This window comes from Belonocnema kinseyi, chromosome 2, assembly GCF_010883055.1.
Source record: "Belonocnema kinseyi isolate 2016_QV_RU_SX_M_011 chromosome 2, B_treatae_v1, whole genome shotgun sequence".
NCBI lineage: Eukaryota > Metazoa > Arthropoda > Insecta > Hymenoptera > Cynipidae > Belonocnema > Belonocnema kinseyi.
Genome location: NC_046658.1, coordinates 32,410,767 through 32,433,677, shown reverse-complemented (window position 1 = coordinate 32,433,677; position 22,911 = coordinate 32,410,767). Strand labels below are relative to the sequence as shown.

The 22,911-nt window shown below is 34.0% G+C and overlaps 1 protein-coding gene across 1 annotated transcript; it reads right to left on the bottom strand.

The window, feature by feature from the left end:
• Positions 1-279: 279 nt before the first annotated feature.
• Positions 280-20,774, bottom strand: LOC117167813. Its single transcript, XM_033353014.1, has 8 exons — positions 20,164-20,774; positions 5,663-5,894; positions 5,473-5,570; positions 5,192-5,383; positions 4,983-5,104; positions 4,700-4,901; positions 1,272-1,534; positions 280-1,145 (listed from the first exon to the last, which is right to left on the bottom strand). The coding sequence occupies exons 1-8, from the start codon at positions 20,407-20,409 to the stop codon at positions 953-955; spliced, it is 1,548 nt and encodes a 515-aa protein (XP_033208905.1). The 5' UTR covers positions 20,410-20,774; the 3' UTR covers positions 280-952.
• Between the last annotated feature and the right edge of the window lie 2,137 nt (positions 20,775-22,911).

Here is a 22,911-nt window from a genome sequence, read left to right as displayed (position 1 = left end):
TAGGCTTCGTAAAGAGTAATTTTATCCAGATTGATTGCTCTTACAACAACATTTTTACCGAGATACGAGAAACGGCATTCAACACGTAGAAAGATTTCGAATCAGCTTTGCTAAATGCAAGGTCAGTGCGATTTTTCTCCCTAAGATAGAGCTACATTTTTCAATACTTTTATTTCGCACTCAATATAATATAATAATTAAATATATATTCACTCTTTAGTGGACACTCTTTTTTTAAAATAATAGCGCAATCCAAAGTTACAAAATAACAAATTTTGATAATGCTTGTTACGTAAATAAACGATTTGATTAAAAAAAGCATATTTTAAATTTTTCTCTTAAAAATAAATATATTTTCTTACGTTGAAATGATCTTTGCAAAAATATACTAAATATGTTGTAGGGCACATGTCACGCCGAACAATTTTGTACCATTTTTTTCATTCCTCATCTTTGGTTATAGTTATAACTAATTTTCTTTAATTTATGACAGAGGTGTTCTAACATTTAGGCAAAAAGGCCAATGGTAGCATTGTTTTCTTTGCATTTTTATGCAAAAACGGTAATCAACCAATTTATTTACAAGCTTTTGAAAACGTGCAACGTCAAATAGAGAGGACGGAATAGGCGTGTCAGAAATAGGAATTTGAAATTTGTAAACATTTTATTTATCCTCAAATCTATTTTCGAAAAACACTTTTTTACATTATCCTGATATTATGAGTTATTTTAGAACTTATTCTTCAATACGAAAAAAAAGGAAATTAGCGGATGACCCTATTTCTGAACGTAGGAAATGCCCGTTCATTTCCTGGTTAAGCAGCCACCCTGAACTTGTATAAGTCACGACACAAATTTTAACTGCTACCTACATGTAAGTTGGGTTTAATTTATTTTTGTTATATTAAAAATGCACTCACCAAGGATCATTAACTGTTAGGTTTTTTTTTGCTCAAAGGTTAAAGCTTTTTAAATTATAGGCATCAGCAAAATTTTGTCGTTTATTCTTAAATACAAGCAATTTCCGAGAAGCTACGAGTGCGACAGTAGCAGGCACTTCGCTTCTTAAGAACTCATAATCCGCACGCAAGCTTGCTCGTCTCAAATTGTCAGGAGCTACGGGTCGTCCACCAGCAAACGCGAATCTAAGTAACAGGAAATTTAATGTTTTTCAGAACTATTTTAAGAACATTTAAACAACAACATAAGTACTAAATGTTTTTACTGAAATAGCGAAATAAATTTTTTATTGTTTTGTTAAAATATCTCACCTTATTTCATGTCTGCCCTGTAGTACTGAATTAGGAAAAATTGTGTGCCTGTCCACATACGGCCTATTTTCTCGAGCTGGCCTAATTTCAGCATAATTAATTTTACTTCTGACAATAATTGGAAGAGCAGTTTCTTCTTTACGTTCGCGAGGCTTTTCATCTCTGATTGCAAAGTAGGGTAAAATCGAATCCCCAAAATGGTCGGTTATCACAACATAGTTGAACGGTTGGCTCCCCGTTTTTACAAAAGCGCAAACTGCAGTCTAAAATCAAAGTTATCATCTTTAAGATTGGAATCTTCATGAGAAATTAAATTCTGTGTAATTGAATGGAGAACGCGAAAAATTCAATTATGACTCAAAATCGCGTAAAACTTACATTTCAACTTTAAATGATGTTAATAATTATAATTTTTTATATTTTAAAGAAATGAGAAATAGGTTTTGTGCATTGTTTAGTATTGAATGCAGTACATAACAAACTAGCTAAAATAATTATCCTGTGGTGCGGATTTCCTAAAAATAACCTTCCTTCTCTTTTTCTATTTCTTTCGTCTTTTTTTATTTTTACTTTATCAAATCAAAATAAATATTTGTAAAAAATAATCACCAACGTTTCGGCACTGATACAGCAGCATTATCAAGGCAACAAAACAAATCAAATAAAAAAATAAAACATATTCGAGCCGGCAAGCACAGCAACAAAACCACAATGCTCTCCTCCTGACACCAAAGAATCAAATGAGGGTCAATATGAAAAACCATCACAAAAAGACCTGAAACATCTGGTGAGAATCAAAAGGCAAACCGGTTATAAAAATAACTGAAATATCCATCATTAGCACATCCGAAATAGAGAAAGTAAAAGAAAAAGATTTATAAAAACTCAGTGCTAAATATAATAATCATACTAGCATAACGGGTTTTTAACCTGTCCAAATCAGTCTTTAAATTAGTAGATAACTTCTTATGTTTTTTAATGTGAAGCAGTTCCATAAGTTCTCTCATTACTTTTATTATGCAAAATTTCAACATTATCGTAATCAAAATCATGATCAACGTCATCTTACAAATCAAGTAACAGATCTTACAAATCTTACAAGTCAGCTAAATTAAAATTAATGAAATTTAAATCAGCTTAAAATCATACTTACAAGCCTATTTAATATCCAATAATCAAATTAATGTGCAGAATTCTTGAAAATAAAATAATGAATCTAACGAACAAATTAGAACAACAATCATAAAATGCTCTTATTGAAATTTGAAAAAAAATCCTAAAAAAGAAAATAAAGAAATGTCTTTTTTTAGACAAAAATAAAAAAGAGGAAAGAAATATGAAAAAGACTATTAATACTCCCACCAAATTTTTGGGACAAAACTTTAATTTGATTCTCAAAGACTCTATCACAACTCCAAAATATAATACTAAAAATAACTGGAAATTTCAAAAAATTATTCAAAAAACAGTTCCGGATGACTATGCAATGATTTCTTTGGATGTTGATCCAATGTTTCCAAGTATACCCCTTGAATTAGTTAAACAGACAATTTTAAATAGATGGGACAATATTAAAACACGTACTCGATTATATCGAAAAGAATTGATCAAAGAGATAGTTTTAATTATGAACTCAACTTATTTTAAATTTAATGGATCTTTTTATGGGTAAAAGTTCGTTACTCCCATTCGTTCAGTCATTTCTTCGATTTTAGCGAAAATTGTTGTAGAAAATTTGGATGTCTTCACTTTCAAGAAGTTAAATTTTGCTTTGCCTTTTTACTTTCGGTATGTTGATGATAATTTTTTATGTGTTCCTCTAGCAAAGTTGCACATGGTATTCGACGTTTTTAACAGTTTTCATCCAAAACTTGAATTTACCCATGAAATAGAAAAGAATAATAAAATCAGTTATTTGGACATAGAGGAAAAGTACATATTCGCGTAGGATTTAAATTTTCTCTTCTGCTCATCATTTTCATAAAAAAATTGCAATAATCAAAAGTTAATTGATAGAGCTCTAGGTTTATCACATGTTTCATTTTACAAAAGAAATTTCGATATTGTTAGAAATATCCATTTTTTAAATCATTACCCCCAAAAGTTAATTGAGAAACATATTGCAATTAGAGTTCAACCAACCAGAAGCAGACAACAAAGTAATATTTTTCCTGCAGATAATCAGAAAGAATTGAAGGAGTATAGTTCTTTTAATACTTTTGTTCTTCCATTTTTTATTCAAATTTCGTGAATTATTGTGGCATCGTGGTTTCGTTTCTATTCCTGCCCGTATGAATATTTCTTATTTATTTTAATTACTTATTTTTTTACCTTGATGAGGTTGCTGCATGAGTGACGAAACGTTGGTGACTATTTGTTACAAATGTTTTTTTTTTATCGTGATTTGATAATAATAATAATAATAATAATAATAATAATAATAATAATAACGAAAGCAATAAAAAAGAGAGGGAAGGGGATTTGGTTGGTTGGCTTCTCATTTTTCTATCTTCTTTTTATGTTTAGAGAAAAGAAATTTTTTCTTTTCTTAGGAAAGTTTTTATATGTTTTTTTATTTCAATAGGAGCATTTTATGGTGGTTTTCTAAATTTGCTTAAATCGGATTTAAAAATTGATTCGAACCTCATTTACATTCGTTTAATTTAAAATAATTATCGAGTTTCGACGAAATTGAAATTATATTGTATTACATTATTTTAAGGAAGTTATTAATTTAGGATGTTTAGCAACCGCAAAATGCAAAAATGTCCATGAAATCATTATTGTAGTGTGTTAAAATTTCTTTCCATACAAGGATGTAGCTAACAAAATTGTCCAAGGGGGGGGGGGCATATACAACAGGAAAAAGTGTCAGGGGGTGGGTATGCAGCGACACACAGGATAGAATATGTATTTATAAATGTCCTTGATATTTTTCCACGCAAAAAATATATTTCTTCATACCAATCGACGCTTGATACCAACTTTAATAACAGACCGCGCCGTGTTCCTCTACATGCCAAAGTTGGGCCCACTGAACGCTGCAGCTATGTCTTGGTACATATTAAAATGAATCAGTAGAAACTCGGGGAATCCCTAGACTCTCTTATATTTGATGATTACATAACCTATAAGTCAGCAGATGCATTTCTTCTTTCGGGAGGCTCTGTCTTTCGAACCACCCGCCCCAACCACCACTTGTTATGCACTCATAAAAAAAATTATGAATAACTGCGGAGGGACCACCGCTTACCCGCACACGTTGTTGCTCAATACACTATTTTCGCGTTGTAAAAAGCTCCAAAATAGCCTTTAGCAGAAATTTATATTCGAATTATTATGATTTTTTGAGCGAACAAATCCAATTTCGAAAATTTGGCGCTTGATTCATTATACATATCCACACTTAAAAAGCTATATGTACTTACAGCAATACGCAACCACAAAACAGAACCAGGCAACGCGAATTGAAGAACTTTTTCTAAAGAAAGCGGAGAATTACTTTCTTGCTGAAAAAACAATAAAGGTTGAACTCCTGCGATTAACTCCATGGCCATAAGTCTCTTCTTTCTGGATTCGAAACTATCCTTCTCTTCTTGGAGAAGAATTCTTTCTAACACTGGAATGAATCTGTAAGTACATTATATTTTTATTTTTTAAAGAAGCATTGTTTAAATAATGAAGCGTTGTACATTGAATAAACACACTAACTTATCTGCCGCAGATGGCCAGCGAAGCATCAATTTAAGTGCACAATCTTTGAATAATACTTCCATGTTAACGTGAATATAACCCTCCGGTAGGTCAATTAATAATTCGGTTAACTTATCCACCTAAAATAATAATTATTACTCGTTTAGATTTCTGGACAATGCTTGACTTCATTCTTAAATTATTTGAGTATGGAATAAAACTACTACCGAAATTAAGTGGTAGGGGTATACAGCTTCGCTGTTACTTGCAACTGCAATGATGAGCTGACATGTTCGCGTAGACAGTCGTGTATAATGAGTGCTATTGGTAATAACCATTGCTCTTGCTATCGACATCAATTTATCGACAACTCCCAAGCCTCCCAAATCAGCATTAGTAGCGCAGTCGTTCAAGAGAACCTAAAACGTATTTTCTCGAATTATTCAATTAACAAGTATAAAATAATAGTAGAAATTTAATTTTACGTAATGCAATTTTCTTTTTTTACCTGAAATGTCTTTTGAGATCCATTGTAAATCGTTTTTAATGTTCGCTTTGCATAAATATCACGAGCTTCTTTCAATCGACCATTAGTTATTTCTAATTCTGTAAATTCATTACAGATTAATTTTTTTAAATAAAATTAAGACTAGATGATTTTTTAGATTTTATAAAGAGATTGTAAAATTAATATGCACCTTGTAGAAAAGGAGGAGTAAGCTGACTAAGTTTTAGAGGATTATTGACTTGCTGCGACAAATCTATAATACGTTCGTGGGGAACAAATACTCCAGCTTCATTATGATATTCTGGCATTTGTTCAGGTACCCCGAAAAGCGGATCAGCATCACATAAATCAGTTACTACTGAATTTACATCATTCGACGTTAATCGCCTTCGTTTACTGTGTCTTAGTCTTGTTACACATTTCTGTAATTTATAAATACAGTAAGGCCAAATGCAAATCATCCATGAGCAGGAAAGGTTCACTCTTATGGCCATAATTATATTAGGTGTATCACTGGCACTCACGTACCAGGGACACCAGGATGTCTACTAATTTTCACTTAATTTAGAATATTTAAACAAAATAATATTTTTGAAATTTATGGTGCCTAGTGAAAATTAATAATACAATTAAATTACAATTACTTCAGAAGTTTCAACAAATGAGATGAATTCGTACACGCCATAGGAGAAATCAAAATTTTAGGTGGGAACATTTAACAAATTTTACCTCATATATGAAAGTGTTTTACTCGGCTCTAGGTCAAGAAAATGGACCTAAATGCTTTTTAATAAAATTTTCCTTTATCTATACATAATATACTTCAACTAGTATATATAAATTAGCTGTTTCCCTTTATTCGCTCAAAATTTTTACTTTGCTCGCTTTTTTTCGCTTGCTGTTTTCGCTTCCTTCGGTTATATAATATTAACTTAAATTCTGATTAAAGCTTATCCTATTTCCAGTTTCTACAGTTTTTATTTACACATCTTTTCTTACTCCTTTGCTTATATTTCTCACCTTTTACTAATATCCTCCACCAGGCGATTGCCAAACATCTTCCCATTGTCATGCAGCACCCTTTTCAATGACATTTCTTCTTTCACCATGCCCATGCAACCCTCCAGCTAATACTCTATCTGGTTATTTGCATACCAATAAGAACACAAATCATTTCATCCTCATGCATCCAAAACCAATTCATCTCTTCCACAACTAGCACGCTTTTGTCTGACTTCCTCCTCTGTTATTGTAATACTTTGAAAATATTATTCTCTAACGACCAGTCCTCTGCATTTATCCTTCCACTTTCTTTCGCATGCAAGCATTCCTTTACCAAAGCTGTTCCATCACTCTCTAATACTTTCTCTTCAAATCTACACACTATTTCCCATGTTGTCGCATGCATGCACTCTCTGTTAACCTATTCCAAAACTACATATCCCGATTTGTACTAGGCAGTCTGATAAGTACCTGAAAATTCTAAGAGATGGCATTAGTATTCACTAATGTGAACCATTTTCGCCGAGCTTGATCCTTCAAATGACGCCTGTCAAAACTTCAGCCATTTATGTTTACGCATTTACAAGTTACAGCACTGAGAAGCGACTAACCTCCGAGTTTTTTTTAATATGGAAAAATCTAAGTTTCGAATTTTGATCAAACACTACTATCTTCGCAAGAAAACGATATCCGAGATCAAGGCCAAGCTGGATAAGTAATACCCGGACTCTGCACCGTCGATTGGAACGATTCATAAGTGGTTTACCGAGTTTTGTTGTGGCCGTACGAGCACAGTTGACGCTGAACGATCTGGACGCCCAAAAGAGGTCACTACACCAGAAAATGTCGAAAAAATCCATGATATGATGTTGAATGATCCCAAAGTGAAATTGAGAGAGGTAGCTAATGCTGTAGGCATATCATTGGAACGTGTGGGCAATATCGTGCATTCAGTTTTGGGCATGAAGAAGCTCTGCGCGCGATGGGTGCCGCGTTTGCTCACAGTGGACCAAAAACGAATTCGTGTGACAACTTCCCAGCAGAATTTGGCATTATTTTCGCGTAACCGACCGAGTTTTTGCGCCGATTCATAACCATGGATGAAACCTGGATCCAGTACTACACTCCTGAGTCAACGCAACAGACAAAACAGTGGGTTCCATCGGGCCAAAGTGCTCCGAAGCGTCCAAAAACGCAACAATGGGTCGGAAAGGTTATGGCCTCCGTATTTTGGGATGCACATGGCATAATATTCGTGGACTATCTTGAAAAAGGTAAAACCATAACCGGAGCATACTATTCATATAAACCGCTTTATCATCACGACAATGCGCCTGTTCATTCATGCTTAGTTGCACAAGCAAAATTGCATTAAAATCGGCTTCGAATTGGTTCCTCAGCCACCGTATTCACCAGACCTGGCCCCCAGCCACTATTACTTGTTCTCTAACCTGAAGAGATGGCTCACCGGTAAGCGTTTTTACTCAAATGAGGAGCTCATAGCTGAAACTGAGGTGTATTTTGGAGATCTTCCGATCGAGTACTTTTCGGACGGTATCAAAAAGTTAGAAAATCGTTGGAATCGCTGTATAGACCTAAAAGGAGAGTATGTTGAAAAATAAAACCGACTTTGGCCAAAAAAACGTCTCCGTGTTTCATTTTTCAGGGACTTATCAAACTGCCTAGTACTTATCCAAGCCTTACAGTCCATTTGACATAACTTTCTTGCAGCTCTTCCACAATCCCATACTTCTTTCAACCCAAAATCTTAACAACATCCATTTCATTAGCTATCCGCTATTAAAACTCTAAAAATTGTGGGGCCAATGGATACTGGCATGTCTGGCTCCCGCCTATGCCCTCTTTAACTTCTGACCTAAACCTCAACTTCCTTCTCCTCTAATATCCATCCACTTTGCAAATGCCCCTCCAAAGCAGTTCTATGTTTTTAAAAACAACTCGCAAAAGAAGAATCGCAACAACAAAACTTTCAATGTAATCTTTCAAATAAACAAGTCAGGTGACGGATGCAACAACTCGACAAGCGCTCGAAACCGCGTAGAAGTATTGTCAATTCAGGAAAATCTATCGATACAAAAAAAGTGGCCAACACGTAAAACAAAATATAGTTTCGTCTTCAGCTTGACCCGGCCAACAAAGTTTTTTGATGAAACTTTTTTATTCGACAATTATTACTCAAGATAAACAATAAAAGCTTAGAAAATTTTCCGATAAAAAATCCATGTTTTTTAAAACACAACTCGCGATAATTTGGCCGTTTTTTATAAAAATGCTTGAAATTTGTATTATGTATTCTCAATATATAAACGGTGAGTATAAGAAACGCACTTTTTTTAAGAAAGCGCATATGTTTGTTTTTATTTAATAGCAAATTGATTCCGAACGAAAACTAAGTTTCGCCAACTTCGACCAGTGGGACGGTCATCGAAAAAACGTTAGTCGGAATAACTTGTCGCGAGAAAGTTGTTCACTAAACTTTGAGACAGTTTTCCTGACAATTTGAAGAAAATCGGTCGAAAATTGTAGAGATGACAGCGAGTTGAAGTCAACACACTCTGCCGTTGGAGCGTTTTGTTGTTCTTTGCCGCTCGATGACCGTCCCACTGGTCGAAGTTGGCAAAACGTGGTTTTCGTTCGGAATCAATTTGCTCCTTAATAAAAACAAACATATTCCCTTTTTAGAAAAAGTGCATTCCTTATACTCATCGCTTATATATTGAGAATACACAATACAAATTTCAAGAATTTTTATCAACAAACGGCCGAATTATCGCGACTTGTGTTTTTAAAAACATGTATTTTTTATCGGAAATTTTTTTAAGTTTTTATTGTTTATCTTGAGTAATAATTGTCAAATAAAAAAGTTTCATCAGAACAATTTGTTGGCCGGGTCAAGCTGAAAAAGAAAATATATTTTGTTTTACGTGTCGACCACTTTTTTTATCGATAGATTTTCGCGACTCGACAATAGTTTTACGCGGTTTCAAGCGCTTGTCGAGTAGTTGCATCCGTCATCTCAATTATTATCTTAAAAATTCCACATTATTGTTGAAAATTTCATTTTCAAGATTTTATTTTCGTTCATTTTTTTTTAATTACACGCCTTAGAATCTTTGGTCATGACGGGGTAGCCAGCACCCGATAAGCGCCCAAAAAGACCGCTTATAATAGACTGCCTAGACAATTTCATGGATCATGGCTTGAAATTGGCAATTGCAAAATTCTTGGAAGAGAACGGGAATAGTCGAATGTGTCCAGGAAAAAAATATTTTGTGCGCAAAGGTAAATTATTCAAACAAAAGCGACTCCTGAACGATACTTTGCAAAATTTGTATTCAAAATTTGTGAAGACTTAAGCCAGTTTCAAAGTTAGCTACAAAGCTTTCTGTAGACATCGCCCATTTTGGATCAAAAGTATGATTGCCTATGATAAAGAAACTTGCGCTTGTTAAAAATGTGCAATCTTTGAATTATTAGTAGAATTCGCCTACCGTCATAAAATAGTTGACAGAAAAACGCCAAACAATATCATAAAAGCTATTCCCTGTCAAAATAATGGAGATGCGAAGTGTCTTTTTTAGAGAATGCAGTAAAGGTTGTCATCTCTCTTTAGATTTTAAAGAGTATTTTCTCCAAATGACATCGACTATTAGTATAAATGGGAATATGCCGACGAATCCTACTTTACAGGAAAATTTAAGCAGAAAAAAACGTACAAAAAGATAAAAAAGTAGAAGATTGATACTAGCTTCGACAAAATTATTCAAGAGTTCCACGAAAAGTTTTCGGACTACATGCAGCACAGAAGGAAAATCAGACATCAGTTTCTTGAAGTGAGGAAACTAAAGAAAAATTGCAGGCTAACGAAGCTCTTATTCATATGAACTTTAGCAAAAACATGTCTAATAAGTACGCCAAATAAATTCAGGCTGTACATTTTGGTGGATCTCGACAACAAATTGCGTTACACACGGTCGTAGTTTATACGAAAGACACTAAAGACAAGCTTAAAATCAAGAGATTTTGTACAATGACAAGAGCCGACCCAATATAATGTGCCTGCACTATGAGCACATCTTGAGCCTGTTTTAAAATATTTTTATCAAAATACAGTTATTCCTGTAACCCAACTGTATTTTCGGAGCTGTAACCCCAGCACGCAGTACAGAAACAAGTCTATGTTTCACTGTTTGGGTTTACATTTAAAAACACGGTATTCAAACGTGTTAAATTTCACTTAGAACTATTCAGAAGCTGACCACGGTAAATGTACTCCAGATGGAGTAGGTGAAGTTGTCAAACGTGTAGTAGACAGATTTGTTGCAGAGGAAAAGGACATTGTAGATTTTGAAACTATTGTTCAACTTGTAAAAACCGCTTGTCCTGGAATAACCTTTTATTTCTGTAAGCATAGACAAAATTGTTCGCCTTTTTTCGGAACTAGGCATGTTCACTAAGTAGAAGGAAATAACGAAAGCAACGCATTAAATATGCGCACGTCAAGTTGCTTTAATTGCACCCAGAATTACATTCATTATCAACTGGGAATATACCGATGCAAAACACTTTTCTGTGATGAAAAAGTCTGCTAAGTAGTTAAGCACATCTAAGATTAATAATTTCATTAACGCAAACGACAATCGCGATAACATTTCGCTTAGATATAATGGAGGTCGAACTAAAGGCTTCCATTTCATCATAAGGAGTAACATAATTTTATAATTTATTACTTATTATTATATGTATGGAATGTTCATTTTTATTGTACAGAAATTAGGAATTCCCAAAAAGAAAATCATAGATCCTACTTTGAGAAGATAAGATTTTAGTTTTGAAAATATATTAGAAAGTTGTCATAGGAAATGATAGCCAAAAGCTATTGTGATTCTAATATAAAAAACTTAAGAAAAATATGTGATTAAATATAGCTTTCTTTGAACTTGTGAATTTCATTGGGTTCGCATTTTCAAATGTGATAAGGATTAATACGTAATTTAACCCTCTCAGCCTAGACTGGGTTCATTTTATCCGAAGGATATTTTCGGTTCGCTGTATCTTTAGAATGCGACAATGAGAAATCGCAATGAGTGTGCGTAAAAAATAGTGGGGGGGGGGCATACTACTATTCCATCATTCCACTAGTGCCACTCAGGCCTTAACATCCTAAGGTTACGCATCAAAAGTTTTTGTGCGGGTCTAAACTACCCAGGCTAGCCTCAACGTGTGAAAATCGACTTCAGAACAAAATCCAACACGGTAAATAACACTGTATATTATTATACTATAAAGAAACTAATACTGAGATATATTTCGTCCTACTTTTTAATTGAATGTGAGAGAATGATGGATGTTTATTCTGATATTTTTAAGCATTTGCAAGCATGTGACCACGCTCACTCGCTCGCCGAGAGGTGCAAGTCGTTGCGGCGCCTGCAGAACCTCAGAAGGAAATGGAGGATACTTTTCGCGATGAAAATAAAGGGATTGACAGGTCTAAATTCATATTAGATTACAGAATGGCTTTAGGCAAGCCTTTACTTCCAACTCGTTTGACGCTTCCGACTCTTTCCTCTTTTTTAAGGGATGTGATTCATTAGTTGTTGCCTTATAAAGAAAGCCCAGAAATGCAAGATCCACGCGACGACTTTCAAACGAATGTACTTGAAGAGCCAAAGCGTTGTCACTTTTTTCCGTCCAGTCTCGAAGAAAAACGAAACTTTTCTTTACGTCTTTTAAAAAGCCAATCTGCCGAGAATACAGATCTAAAAAATGCTTATCTTGTTAAACCTGCTATTCTTAAGTTTCTTTATGAATAAATGGTGTAAATTTAAAAATATATGGTTGATTTATATTATTACTGAGTACCCTATATACAGGCATTAAGATGAAAAATATAATATACGAGAAACCATTTATATTATAAATGTCAAAATATGGCAATTTTCGTTGAGCCGGAAAAAAAATATATTTTTTTTTAATAAAACAAAAAAGTGCTTCCAAAGCCTGAAATTGCAACTTTCGTACTGCACAATTCTTACAGTTAAAAATAATTTCTTTATTCTGCAAGCTGTTGAACAAAAAAATGCGAAAAAACGTTTTTACTGAAAAGTTCTTTTAGTTTTCCGAAAATATCTGTATCATGTGTTGAATTAACCTTATTTATTTTAGAATAGTAATTTTCTTGAGACTCTCAGCTACACTTAAAAAAAATTGATCCCGGTACGTTAATGTAATCCGGAGATACTGGACTCTAAACTTTGCTCGGGCAAAAAATGCCCAGTGTAGACTGAGCGGAAAATATGAGAAGTCTAAGCTGAGAGGGTTAATACTTAATATGTATCCGTTTCTTTAGTTCTGTAAATTAGAAATAATTTCTTAAAAAGGAAATAAAAAAAGCTTACACTGAGAAGTAAGATATAAAAAGAAATATGAAAATATGTTGCAAATTAACCACAATAAATACCAAATTAAAAAGCTCTTCACATTTTAATATACAAATGTAAGGAATTGCAATTAAATTCCACTGAAGAAGTATTTATAGTTTATTTTCTAAAATGTTTGAGATGCTACTTAGCCCGTAAAAACTTTGAAACGAGGCTTACCTTACTTTTTTTGTCTAGGAAACTACAATTCGACTGTGAAAAAATATAATAATTATAGATTATAATACTTTTAAAAGACTACATAATAAGTTATGTAAATCGCCTTAGTAAATGTTGAATCATAAACTGTACTGCAGTCATATTGTTTCCACTTGCGTTTAACATGTTATTCAGTTTTAATTCATAACGTGTTTATTGAAATAATAAAAAATTATAAACAACTAAACTTCTAATTTATTACATTACCTTACTTATATTCCTGAAAATTATCTACAATATTTTGTTAAATATTTAGTTCTTCCTAATTTGCATGCGTTACAGCTTTTAAACTTTTTAAAGGCTCGCGCTCTTTTTCAACAAACTCCTAACCTCGAATCCGCTTTCCATATTTAATGTAAGAACTTAATTATTATTTCTTATTTTCAGAAATGCCCTTTTTGGATTTTAAATCTTCAAATGTGATACAATAAAGTTTAGTTGTTAAATATGACATTCCTAATGATAATATTATTGTCACTTTAGATACTTAAGTTTGCCTGCAATTTGAAAATCGCCCAAATGTCTTTTCTTAAATGTCAGATCATTGATATATGAAGACTTTACCAGCCCTTACATTGCTTTTATTTTTTATTATTGCCTGCCTTGTTACCCACGATTCCATTTTAACTACTAAAAATAATTAAGCAAAGATTTTTTCATACAAAATAACATGGCGTTAAAAAAATCTACGCAACAAATTAAGACATCAAAATTGCATTAAATTTCCCATTTGTCTACAAAAGTTTCAAAATAAATAACTGAGGAGCGTCATCACCGTTTGCCGAAACGTCTAAATCATTTATAATATAAGAGTATTATTTTTCACTTGAATATACAGAGTATAATTTTCATCAATACCCTTAACCAATTAAAAGAGTACAGTCGACGCTATTTACCTTGCCGCGGATGGGACCGTAGGGGAGTAATTTTCCTGGAAACGATGTCCCCCCACTCTTGAGTCTGATCTTGATGCGTGGTGCGAATTGTTTCGCTCGCTACGCACGTTGCCGCGCGCGGATCAGTGTTTACAAACGGTAAAAGTTCGATTTTCAGAATACATATTGTAGAAGTAATTATCTCACATTTGGTTCCAAAAAATGGTGAGCAAGTGACTATCTCGCGGAATAAACTAAAAAATTGATTAGTATTAACAAATTATTGATAAACCGTTGATTAAACTTGCCATACTTGAGGTTATCTCATGTGACAGGAAAATTATCATGAGACATAAATATTATATGATTTCGAAATTCTTTTATAAGCCTTATTAACAAAGAATATAATGACTTTTTGCACATTAAAATTGCCTGAAAAGACCTAAAACATTGACGGCAACGTAAATAGCGAGCGGAACAATTCTCGGATGCCGAGCCATCGCGGTCATGGTGGGGGAAGAGCTCGATCGAGAGTTAGGGGAAGCGGCAAGGTAAGTACCGTCGACTGTAAGTTAGTTCGGCAAATCTCGAAAATATTGACATATTTAATTTTGCTTGAAACAAAAGTTCAAAGAAGGAATATTTAACAAAGTATTCCGATAGCCAAAAATAAATAACCATGTTATTACAAACACCATATCACTAATATGTTTGTCCTAATTTGGAAAATACAACATAAAGTCCTTTCCAGTTCTTAAAAAGTTGTACTCACAAGATTTCGCACACTTTGTTGTCAAAAACTGGATCGGTTGCGACACTGCGTGAGCAACACTTTTAATGTCTATTTTTAGTTTATTAATGGACCATAAATTTTGGATATAAAAATTTCCAAATTAGTAATTTTATGATAAAATTTATTTCTAGCATTATCTACTTCCCTTCTATCTACTCGTCCATTTTTTCTTTCTTTCCCCGCCTTTACTAAACATCGTTATATTTGTATTTTCTACATTTAAATTGAACTTTTTTTATCTAATTATTTCTATAATCCTGTAATTAAGCCCGCCATTCGTTTTTCATCATCTGTCATCAACACTATATCATCTTCGTATGCCAGTGTATATATCTTTTCCTTCCTATCTTAACTCCTCCCCAACCATTTTTCCTCATTTCTTCTTCCAAGTGTGATATTAATATATTAAATAAAAGTTCTTTTTGTTTTCCTACCCTTACCCTGCTTTTTGCCCCTCTAACAATTTCCGATACTCTCTTTATTAATCACTCTCTTATCCCCCTTTTCACCATAACTTTTTCTATTTCCCCTCGGTCTAATGAGTCAAACGCCCCCCTTAAAACCACAAACATTACTATCATTGTCCCTTTTAATCCTCTTATTTACAGAATAGTTCAGAACAGATATGTTTTCCATCACCCACATTCCTGTTCTAAACCCTGTCTGATTCGGTGGCTCTATCTTTATTTCCATAACTTGTTTCTTCAATCTCTCCCACAAAATAGTTACATATACTTTATAAAGTGTTGGCATCAACGTCATCCCCCTATAATCTTTAACCTCTCCTTTTCCTTTCTTTACTATTGGTATAACTACTCCTTCTTTCCATAACTCTGGCCATCCATTTCCCCTCCATACTCTATTACACATTATCCATACCCATTCCTTTAATTCCGTCCCTCCATATTTCCATACTTCATTTCGAATCTCATCTGTACCAAGTGTCTTTCCACCTTTCATTATTGCTAAAACCTTGACTATTTCGTCCCTTTTTATGTCCTCTTCCTCATCTCTTTTTCATATTGTCCTCTTTTCCTAACTTTTGTCTCTACTCCTCCTAGTAAATCCAAAAATATATTTTCCATTCTACTATTTGAATATCTTGGTGTACTCTTTTTATTCTTTTTCTCTCACTGTTTACTACCATCCACCATCCACTTCTTTTCCACTCTTTTACCTTTTCTCTAAACTGTTCTTTTCCTTGCCTTGACCAATCCCCTTTTCCGGCACTTTTTACCTTTGCTCCCTTTTAATCCATATTACTATTACTTTTTTGTCCCTCTTATGTCACTATTAAGGGAAATTGGTCCGAATCAATATAATTCCCAACCTCTAGTTTCCTGATCTTCTCTCTTATCTCATCATCCGCTTTCACATAATCAATTACCGTTACTCTTTCTCCTCACGAGCGAGCATATTCTCCTTCCTCATCTACCTATACATTTCCATTTAAGATAAACCATGTAAACTCCTCCAAGCTCTTCAACTACTTGTTTCTTGCCCCATCCAGGACCATATCTTTGGATTTCCTTCCTTTCTCTTCTCTCCATTCCCTCCCTCCTCTATTTCCTGTTCTCGCACTGAAATCTCCACCAATTATAAGCCTAATATCTTCTTTATTTTCATCTATCATTTCGTTTATCTCCTCTGCTTTCTCCTGCATATCACCGTTCAAATCAACCCCCCACTATCTTCCACTTCTCTCCTCCCAAATTTGCCCCTTCTACAATTAATCTTTCTTTTGCTCTATTCTCTTTCTTATCTTTCTCTGTTATACATTCGTTCTTTATTTCTAACCTCTTGGTAACCTTCCCTTTACTCTTTCCCATCCCTTTTTATCTAGCCACGCCTACATCATTATTACTACATCCCACTGTGTCAAATTTCTAATAAATTCCCTATCCTTTCTCTTTAATCCTGATATATTCCAGTAACATATCCTCCATTCTTTCCTACATTTTCTTCTTCCCTTTTTTCTTTCCTCTTCCGCTACTTTTCTTAACTTATACTGCATCTTCCGTTCTACCCACGTCAAATCACCCTCCATTCTCTCCGATCTTCCATCTAAGATCCTCTTCTTTGACATCACTTCCCTCTAATGTACCTATTTCTTTAGTTTCACCAGTACCATTCTCTCCCCTCTTCGCTCTTCCCTTTGTACACTTCGCAATTCCTCTATCTCTAACTTAGCATCAATCCTTTTTCGTACTTTTTCCACTCCTTGCTTCAGTTCATTCCCCTCTAATCATATACGCTTTACCACTGTTTCTTTTTTTATTCCCTCTCTTTCTTTTCTATTCTTTGTTCTTTTTTTCTCAGCCATTCCTTCTCCGTATTCACACTCTCGCCCCCTCCAAACTCCCGGTTTGAGCTTTCTATTTTCTTTATCTTACCTTGCATATCCTCTACTTTTTTATGATCTTGCCGCTTTTCTAGTTATTGTTCCAATGACTGAATGCTCTTCTTTGACTTTTCCCTGACTTCTTCCCATTTCTTTATTTCTTTCCTAAGTTCAGCCATTTCTTGCCTAACTTCTTTCCTTAATTCCTCTCCCCTTTTTTCTGCTCTTCTTCAATAAATCCCCATTACTTATATCATAACTTCGCGAATTTCTTTCAGTCCTTTCATTTCCGGCGGCGATCTAAACACTTTTGGATATTTCAAGCTTGAACCGATATCTTCCTTTTCTACTATTTTCTTACTTTACCCTTGCCTTCCTTTCTTTGATCTCCCCTTTCGGTGTACTTAAAACTATCTGCTCTAAATCCGTTTTTTCCTCGATGTTACTTGCTCCACTAGCCATGAATCCAATTCAAACGCTCCCGCCTTTTATCCTTCCCTGCTTCTATCTATCGTTTGAAATTCTATTTAAACAATGAAAACTTGTTAGTAAAAAAAGTGTTCACCTTGACTTCCCAATTTTATAAATCAATATTTTTAATTGAAAGCATTGAGATATATTAAGTCACAGAACTGCGCTGCGCTACGCCACGCAGTAGCCGCGTCGTTTCGTCATGTAGAACCTTACGTCTTATTTATTTTGTTACTAACCACTGGCGGTTCCAAGATAAAACTTTCAGGACTTATGGAGCACATGTATGGCTTCTCATGAAAAAAGTAAAAAAAATTAGAGGACAGGTATTTTCAAAAACGCGATTTTATTTCTTTCACTTTTCAAAAAAATGTGAATTTTTTTTCTAAACGTCATTTTTTTATTAAAAAGAATTTTTTTACTAATTTATAACTCTATACGCCGAGTTACAGCCTAATCCCATTACATGAAGAAAATTCTTGTTATCACTTGACATGGACTCCATCCTATATTTTAAAAGCTTTGAAAAATATCCGAAATTTTTTAAGTCAACATAACTAATTGTACGTCTGTAATTAACGTTTTAAGTGACTGGGATATGCCATACCCCATATGCACAATGTTATTTGACAGAGGTGTGCATAAGAAACGTTAAAATGAAAAACAATTCCTTTTAAGAAAGCGAAAAAAATCACAAGAAATATATTAGGCTGATAATATTTTTCCGACAGTAATATTAATTTTATACATATATGTAATAAACGTAATATAAATATATTTAAATTACAAATCGCCATCGATTGTTCAAGAACGGTTCAACAATATGATTGTTCGTCGGTGCGTGTTGACGAAACTTGCAAATCTACAATGAATTTTCTTATTACCATAAAAATCGAAAAAAGATATACTAGAACTTTTTTTAATGAAACTGCAAATGCAAGAAAATTGCCGGATTTAAGCTACATTTTGTCCAAGTTTAATGATCATACCTCTTTTATTTCATGATATGGTAAGGCCGTGGCTACGGGTACCGAAACTTCGGTACGAATAGCCCAATTGTATCAGTACGAGTCGACACTGCCATATGGCAAAACAGAATAAGGTGGTCTACGGACTTCCCTCTAAGAGGAAGCAGTTTAAAATATTTTTGGTTTACACTATGTGAAACGACTTTAACTGGAAGTTTCGTAATAGCTTTTGAAATTAAAGCAATCAAGATTTTTTCAAACGTGTCCACTGAGTGCGGACTCGCACTTTGTGTCGGTCTAATTCTTAATTAATATTAATTATCTAAATGGATTGAAATGTGACTATGAAACAAGCAATCTTTTACTTTATACATCGAAAAGGAGACTTTTTCAAATTTAGTAATAGTTTAAAATTAAAATCTGAAGTACTGTTATACAGGTAAACCCAGAACCGCTGTTTATGCATTGGTGGTTAATCAACTTTACCTTCATGTTTAGACTTTAAATTAGAGTTTCAAAGGGTGAATTAATCAGATGATTCTTTAAAAATATGTAGTGAAGTTTGATTTCTAGGGGTCTTAGAAGATGAAGATTACTAAAAATAGGGACAATCAATTTGTGTAGAATATTGCAAGCCTTCTCATGTAATACAACTGCTTATACACAAGGAGTCCAATAAAACGCCGACTGATTTAATTCTTCCTAGAACATGCACTTTCTCAGCCGTGTGTCAGTGTCAACTATTGTCCGCCACTGTGTGTATTGCCTTGACTGTTTACGTTTCGACCGTCCGATTTACGACCGCAAGGCAACCCCCGAAACTGACGTTATATTCAACTTCTTGTGTATATAGTTTAAAATATTCTTTGGTTCACTTAACATTATTTTCAAACCTATTGCATAAATTGCAATTTATTATTTATATTCAAAATTTTTAAAAACTTGAGGTGCAATTACAGAATAGGGGCGTCACCTGGTTTTTTAGCTGGAAAAGACGTTTTTTTGGCAATAAACTATTACAATTATTAATTAAACGATAAATGAAGGGATTTGACTAGGCAGAAGTTAAAAATTATTGTTACTTTTGTTACTACAATTACTTAAGTATGGGTATGTCACGATATCGGAATGATCATATTTAACTCACCGTTTAGGTGTTTTTAAACATCCAAACAGACATAAACACCCATTTGACAGGTCACGAAAATAACTTTGTCAAAACCCTACCCTTTTCCAAGGTTTCGTGGGGGCGGGAAGGCACCCCTATGATCAGAATGCATAATAGGGCCGTCACATCTATTTTGGCAGGAAAAACAATTTTTTTGTTGGCAAAAAACTATTAGAATCTATATTTAGCCCCTATTCTACAATTGCACCAATATTTGAAATGAAGTAAATCCTTGCAACTATACAATATCTTCAAATTTTATGAAATATAGATTTAAATTTTAGTCGTCGAAAATGTTTTTATGACTAAACTTAAACTCGATTCAGTTATAATGATCAACTGAAAGATTCAATTGAAGTGAATGAAAATTGAAAGTCAAAGAAAAAATACAATGCTGGTTAGCATACTTACATGTAAAACTTCTCGTAAACGATAGGAAGCATCTTCTGCTAGTCTTCGAAGGAGAGGATCTGGAAGGGGCTGCATTCCTAATTCTTCTCCAATTGCTGAAATCCAGTCTGTACTCAAAACAGCATACCTTCTCGTATTTTCACCATTTGCAACATTATTAGAGCTCTCACCGCTAGTGTCTCCATTATTATTTGCAAAATGATTATTAAATCCCGAAGAAAGATGGGTATTTAATACCTCTTTCATGGTAGATTAATTTTTAAAACTAAAAGTTGAGAACATTTATACCGAAAGTCACTGAAGATCAAGCATTTAATCTCTTTATTGAATGTTTATCATAAAGTGCGTTCGTAATTTAAAAAATATAAGCCGGAAAGATTCCCTGAGGGCTGAGGATAACTTGTCAGAAAGCACACGTTATTCCCAGTTAAATACATTTAAATTTTTTTACAGGATCTACATGTAAGTGTCCGCATATAATCGTTGCTCATGATCACAACGTTAATTTTACTGCAATAAAGTTTATGTTACATACGTTTTATTTTAACTACTGTTTTTACTTTAGCAAAAGTTGTTCGTTGATTCTGTGAGTTTGACAGACTCAGCAGATCCACATGCATGAAGCAATGCCCAATTTTGGTAACTTTTCGTATTGCGCATGCGTCGCGACAACAGCTGCATTGGCTACTGTTGCCGCGCTTATTTAAAATGAATAAATATATAAGAAAATTGTTTGCAACAGATATTACTTCAAAAATTATTACAACTAATTCTTTATTTACAAAATAGACTTATAAAGTGAAATTTAAAATAATTATTTAATTTATATTCGTTTAGAATCAATAATCGATTTTAAATTTTAAGAAAGGAATACCTTTTTTCTTATAAATATAAATTTAAAATGGTTTTCAATTTATTAATGCACTTTACAATTATTATTATTTGTACACAATTCTATACAAAATCAATAACAAATTATTTGCGATGCAAAAAATCCCAAAATTGAAAGCACGGACACCCTCGACATAAAGAAATGAACCGATATGTGGGGAGAACGGATATATGGGCTTTAAATAAAGCGAAAATATTTGAGAGGTGTATCTGTCTTTGTCTATTCCAGAACTGTCTTATACACGACTCTTAGGGTGGCGTCCCATGATTGCAGAACTGCGTTTTGCGTAATGCGCCAATTCACTAGACATTTCAGCTAATAATATTCTCCTAGTTATTCAGAGAAACACTGTAATTGGCTGAAATGTTTAGTGATTTGATGCATTACGCAACGCAACATTGTAATTGTGGGGCGCCACCCTTGAGGTACCTTTTCACGGACGCCTGTTTAGAAATATTCGTGGAATTAGTAATTTTCATAGGATTCATTTCTTGCTACTGTGTTGGTTTATGGCAAATTTGATTGGATTGGGAACCTAGATATAAACTCGATGTGTCAAATGAATTGAGCCCCTGGATGCAATAACTCGTTGAGCGCTCGAAAACGCGTAAAAGTATTGTCTACGCGGTGACATTACGAGTCAAAATCGAAAGTCCGAATTTGGAAAAATGAAAAATACTGCTCGATGGCTTTTTAAAAATGAATGCATGTACCCGTTCAAACTTTTTTCGTAAACATTATAGTTTCCGTTAAAAAAAAATAAAAACTGATGATTTTTGAATCGAAAAATCCATGTTTTTCAAAACTTAAATCGCCGCTGAACAGCCATTTTTCAACTTATCAAAAATTTTTTGTTGAGTTTTGTTCAGGAAGGTCTAGCGTTGAATACAGTATCAAAAAATATATCGAAAGTTAATACTAATTGAATGTTTTTTTCATCCGAATGAAAAACATGGTTCCTTCATCTTCCATTCCTCTCTTACATCCTTCCCATACATGCTCCCATGTTTCCTCCTCCCATTCACATATTCTACACTTTCTGTTCTCTTCTTTTTCTCAGTACATCCCCTCCCTTACCTCGTTTCCCAGTCTAAATCTTGATATTCTGGATCACCTTCTCTCTCCCCATCCCTTTTCTAAATACTTTGGCACCCCCTCCTTTTTTACCATCTCATACCATTTATTGTATTTTGATTCCTCAATTGCCCCCCATCTTTCTATTACTTGTCTTTCCCTCTCCCCTTTTTCCAAATCTCTTCTGCCTACATCGAAGACTTTCTCGCCAGCTCCCCTACCTTTCCCTCCCACAGCTTCGTCTCAAATTTCCATGTCGTCTTTCCCGCTCTAATACTTAACTTATCCCCTTGCGGTTCTTCTCTCACCATATATTCTGGCGTCCTCCAGTCTGCCCCTAGTGTCCACCTTATATACCTTTCTTGTAAACTCTCAATATCTTTCCTTTCTTTCCATCCCCATATCTCTGCTCCATAACTTAATACCGGCCATAGCAGCGTATCAAATAACCACATTCTCCTTTTCTAAACCTCATTATCTTTGTCTTTTCTACATTTACATTCAGCTTTTTCCCATCCAAGTATTTCTCTAATCCTGTAATTGATCCCGCTATCTCTTCTTCATTCTCTGCCATCAACACTATATCGTCTGCGTAGGCCAGTGTATATATCTTTTCCTTCCATATCCTAACTCCTCCCCAACCCTTTCTCCTCATTTCTTCTTCCAAGTCTGATATTAATAAATTAAATAAAAGTGGGCTCAGAGGACACCCTTCTCTCACACCTCTCACCAACCAGAAACCATCTCCTACTTGCTCTCCTACCTTTACCCTGCTACTTGTC